The sequence below is a fragment of the Tupaia chinensis genome, unplaced genomic scaffold (genome assembly GCF_000334495.1).
Source record: "Tupaia chinensis unplaced genomic scaffold, TupChi_1.0 Scaffold000070_1, whole genome shotgun sequence".
Classification (NCBI taxonomy): Eukaryota; Metazoa; Chordata; class Mammalia; order Scandentia; family Tupaiidae; genus Tupaia; species Tupaia belangeri.
The window spans coordinates 370,444-375,973 of NW_006159530.1; the positions used below are offsets into that span (position 1 = coordinate 370,444).

Consider the following 5,530-nt stretch of genomic DNA (forward strand, 5'->3'; position numbering starts at 1 on the left):
ATTGATTAATTTATTTTAATTTGACCAGAGAGGGACAGAGTGAGAGAGAGAGGGAAAGTGAGAAAGCAAGCCGCCAGGTTCAAGACTCGAATTGTGGTCAGCAATGTGGGAGTCCAGTGCCCTTAACCATCACGCCATCTGCTGCTCTCTCCCCTGCCCCCTGTTTTTTATTTTTAAGAGCTCATTCTAGCTGTTATTCAAAGTAGGCCATGGCAGGGAGCATAAGTGAAAGTAAGGATGCTGTGTAAGAAGCCATATGAGTAGTCTGAGTGATTCTGTGGCCCATACTAGTGTGGTACATGTGAAGGTGGAGGAAATTACTTGGATGTCAAATATATTTTGAAAGTGGAACTAATAGTAATTGTTGGTGTAAAAATAGATAGGAGGAGCCAGCAGGTGGTGTGATATTTAAAGTGCTAGACTCTCACATGGCTAGCCGCAGTTCAAGTCCTGGACCTGGTGGCTTGAAAATCGTGCCAGGCATGTGTGCATATGTATATGGCCAAAATCCTAGGAGGAAAATGGTGAGAAAGGATTGCAGCATGGCCATTCTCCCCCAGGGCTGGGTTTTCACTTCTCTCTCAGTGTCTCTCTCCTCTCTGGCGAGCACATGCACCCTTTGGCAAGAATCTTTAAAATAAATAAATAAATAAATAAATAAAAAAGGAACCAATGAATAGATGAATAGTGATACCATTTTCTGAGACCACGACTGAGGCAAGGAGGAGACAGGAATCAAGAATTTTAGCTGTCTTAAGTTAGACCTGGTTGTTAGGCATTTGAGTGGAGAAGTCAAGTGGGCAATCAGATACCCAAGATTGGAATTCAGGAGAAAGATGGAGACAGAGTTTACCTTGGGATCATATTACCTAGTGAGAAACAAACAGGGACCATGGGAGCTAGGCACTGAACCCAGGGCCAACCCGAACTGTAGAGGCTAAAGAGAGGCTAAGAACGAGCATTTCAGAAGGCAAATGGGATCAGCACATGGCATAATGGTTATGTCACTGGACTCTCCCAAATAGGATCCAGTGTCTGAAAAACTCACACCAGGCGCGTGTGTGTGCATCCCCAGGATCTCGAGAGGAGAATGGAGGAGAAGGGATTGTGGTGTGGCCATCTCCCCTGGGGGATGGTTTCTCGCTTTCTGTTTCTTCAGTGAATACACACTGTAGCAGAAATCTAAAGAAAAAAAATGAAAGAAGATGAGTGGCTGACTAGTAAGATAGTAGAAAAGTAGGTGTCCTAAAACTTAAGGAAAGAAAGTTTTTGAAGAAGGGTGATGTGATTAACTATTACAGAGGCTGAGAGTGATTCTGAGAGGACCGAGAAATTACTATTGGAATTGACCGTTAGAACTTGTTAGTGGGGCCAGAAGGTGGCATGGTGGTTACGGTGCTAGACTCCCACACGGCTGAGTGAGGTTCAAGTTCCAGACTTGGCAGCATGCGTTCTCACTTCCCCCCTCTATTTCTGGTGAGCACTCATGCCCTATAGCAAATTAAAAATAATGATAAATAAGATAAATATTAAAAAAGGAACTTGTTAGTGATCTCAATGAAAGTGACTTCATTGACTGGTGATGGCGAAAGCCTGATTGAAATGGATTCAGAGAAGAATGGTAGATGAGAAAGTAGAGAAAAGTATTTCAGAGCAATCCCCGTAAATGGGAATAGAGACGTGGAATAGTTATAGGAAACAAGGAAGACGTTTTTTGTTTTGGATGGGAATTATTTCCCCAGGTTTATATCCTAGTGGAAACGTCTTAGTTGTTGGATTGGAGACTAATTTGGAACAGTGTGTCATATATTCAGAAGTACATTTTAAGAGTATCGAGAAACATGGATTTTTTTAAAAATTATTTTACATGATTTTACTTATTATTTTTTTATTTGACCTGGGGTCAGGGGGAGTGAGAAAACAAGCTGCCAGATCTGAAACTTGAGCCACAGTCGGCCACGTGGGAATCCAGTGCCTTAACCACCATGCCACCTGCTGGCCCTGAAACATGGACTTTTAACTTACAGGACTGCTTTCTTCTGTAACGTTATGAGGTCAGTCTCGATGAGCCCGAGCTCTGACCTTCTGAGATTCTTTGGTTATCTAGGATGTTATTCTCTAGGTCTCTCTGACACCTTTTATTCACCTAGTATGGCTACTTCTTTTTTTTTCTTTTCATTTTTTTTTCTTTTTTTTGAGAGTCTTTTTGCTATAGGGTGCGTGCACTCGCCGGAAAGTCAGAGAGAGACAGAGAGACAGAAAGCAAGTAATCACACCCCACCCCCCTCCAGGAGGGATGGCCATGCCACAATCCCTTCTCCTCCATTCTCTTCTTAGGATCTTGGGCACACACACACATGCGCCTGGCGTGAATTTAAGCCATTGGGGCTGACACTTGAACTGTGGTCAGCTACATGGGAGTCCAGAGACACAGCCATTACGCCAGCTGCTGGTCCCTTTTCTTTTCATTTTATTGATGCCTTTTCTACATTTGTTTGACAGACACTTATTGAACACTATTATATGCAGTATCTACATTAGATTTTTATTAAACTTGGAAACACTACATTCATCCCTGCATGTTCATTCTATCCACTGAACAGAACTGTTCCTTTTTTTCTTTCCTTAATGTTTTGTACATGCTTCTGTTTTAGCATTTGTCATATCATATGGTGTTCATGTATCTGTCTTTCCAGTTAAACTGTGAGCTTCTTGAAGGAGGAAGTCAAACATTTGCTTTTGCGGCCCTAGTGCATGTAGCTGCTCTGATTGCTGAAAGGTCGACCTGTGGCTGTGATAATGAACAAACGTGCCCAGTGTCTTATGATTAAACAGTGATCTAAATACTGTTTGACAAGATAATAGGTCACTTCTGGATGTAATCATAATTGATAATATACCCTTGAATTCTGATACCCTTATAATTTCTGAGATCAGCTTACAAAACTGCTAGGCTAAATATAGAAAAGCATTGTGTAAAGCAGGTGCTATGTGGAAGGTGGATTTCTGCTGTAACAATCTGTGGGCCACTGGTGGGTCCAGATTGAGCCACTCTCTTGCCAGAGTAATCGGTGAGCTCTCTTTAACGATGGCTTAGTTCATAGCTGTTATTTAGGCCTGATATTTAGGCTTATGAAGATCTGTGTGTTTAACTTAATAAACATAGGATCTAATCTTATTATAGACCTTTCAAACCTTTTAGGAACTTGTTGTTGGTCATGTCATTATTTTAGTGTTATTTTTGAAAGTTTGTTTCATGAGAAAGAGAGAGAAACAGGTAATCTTGACGGGATCTCCTCAAACCACAGTCCTTCTTCCCACAGTCTCCCAGTCACCCAGGATCACAGGCATGTGCGGGTGTGTCTGGAATGTTCAGATTGACCATGATCTAAACGCTGGCCTCCTGTGTGGCTCCAGTGCTGTGCAGTAGTGCCTGTCACCTGCCCCACCATGGCTGGGCCCGTGATTATTATTTTAGACAATTATAAGTTGGGATATGTCTGGTAATGCCTGTATGGTGTGGTCATCTAACTTGTGATGTTTGGACTAAGCTTTGGGGTTCTTACTTTAAACATTATGGGAAGTGCTATAAAATTTTTGGGTCAGCCAGTAGTGTGGAGGTTAAGGCAGCTGGATCCCACATGGCCGACTATGCAGTTTGAATCCTGGACCTGGTGGCTTGAAACATACACCAAGTGCATATGTATGCATGCCCAAAATCCCAAGAGGAAAAGGGAGGAGAAGGGATTGTGGTGTGGGCATCCTCTCATGGGGTAATTTCTTACTTTTCTTCTCTCCCTATTTCCAGTGAATGCATGCACCTTATAGCAAAAAGACTTTAAAAAACAAAAAACTTAATCTTTATAAGACATGTCTCTCAACCCAGAATGTGAGTTAGAGTTCAAAAAAATTGTTTTTAGAGAGATTTTGCTATAGGGTGTGTCTCTTACCAGAGACACAGAGACAGAGAGACAGAAAGTGAGAAATTATCCCTCTGGGGGGGGGGTGGCTACGCTGCAGTCTCCTCTTGGGACTTTGAGCCCACATGCACATGGACCTGGCATGAGTTTCAAACTATTGCGTCCAAGACTCAAATCATGGTTGGCCATGTGGGAGTCCAGTGATGGAATCATTCCACCATATGCTGGTTCCAAGAGTTCAAATTGTTTTATATCTATTTATTTATTTCCATTTGTTGTTGTTGTTGTTATTATTAATTTGACCAGAGAGGGACAGAGAGAGAGAGAGAAAGGGAAAGTGAGAAAGCAAGCTGCCAGGTCCAAGACTCGAACTGTTGTTGGTGATGTGGGAATCCAGCGCCTTTAACCACCACACCACCTGCCGGCCCACGCGTTTAAATTTTTATGTTGGTGTTAAATTACGTGAACCTAATATGTTAGAATATTCATGAAAAAGCTATGAATACTTTAATGTTTAGTACATATAAATGTAGAACGAGTCAATATAGAAAGCTTTTTACGTAATTTCATTATATGACATTAAGCCTTCCCTCCCCCCCCTCTCTTTTAGGGTGCTTTGGAGGAGGGCTCCAATTCTCAGCTGATGGCTGTCCAATACACAGAAACCACTAGTATCAGGTAAGAAAGTGTGGAAACTTTTAGCTGGGGAATTTTAAATAGCTAGCATTTTAATAAAGTTGAAATTCACATTTCCCTTTCACCTTAAGATGGGTGTATGGACAAAATAATGAACAAGTGCCAAGCGTCTTATGAGTGAACAAATACTTAACCCACTATTTGACAAAATAATAGTAAACTGTTACTTTTCTAATGTAATAAGAGTTGGTAATACCCTCTCGAACCCTTACAATACATTTCTGAAGGCCAGCTTACAAAATTGCTAGGGAATATAGCGTGTCCTCCGCGACTTTTATACTAGTGTGTGTAACATGTTCTGGGTGGCCAGGAACGTCATCATGCATTTTTGCAGAGAGAAACGTGCCATGACTTTCCCAGTGACCTAAGGGCAACTGTTTCAAGTTTCTTAAATACAGATTTAGTCAGAGCACTGTACAGTCATAATTTTGGTGGAAATCTTAAGTACTCACAACTCTCCTGTCCTGAGTTTGCATCTGTTTAATGAGTCAAAAGGAAGGGAATATCTTTTTTTTTGGAGAGGTTTTTGCTATAGGGCACATGTGCTCGCCAGAAAGACGGAGAGAGAGAGAGCAAAGCGAGAAATCCCCCCCCCCCGGGGGGATGGCCATGCCACAATCCCTTCTCCTCCATTCTCCTCTCGGGATCATGGGCGCACATGCACATGGGCCTGGCGTGAGTTTAAGCCACCGGGTCTGGGACTCAATCCACGGTCGACTACATGGGAGTCCAGCAACATAGCCATTATGCTAACTGCTGGGATCTTGAGCACACACATACATGTGCCCAGAATGAGTTTAAGCCTCCGCCTCTGGTACTCAAACTGCAGTCTACTACATGGGAGTCCAGCGACATAGCCATTACGCCAATTGCTGGTCCCTCATTTTTGAAAACATAGTGCCAGGTTTCCTGCT

At 42.4% G+C, this 5,530-nt stretch overlaps 1 protein-coding gene across 1 annotated transcript in view; it reads left to right on the top strand.

Moving 5' to 3' along the window:
- Positions 1-5,530, top strand: part of ATF6 (activating transcription factor 6) — a 255,241-nt gene that overhangs the window by 123,794 nt on the left and 125,917 nt on the right. The window contains exon 16 of the mRNA XM_006142264.2: positions 4,531-4,598. Within this exon, the coding sequence (XP_006142326.1) occupies positions 4,531-4,598 (68 nt within the window). The remainder of the gene's footprint in view (positions 1-4,530; positions 4,599-5,530) is intronic.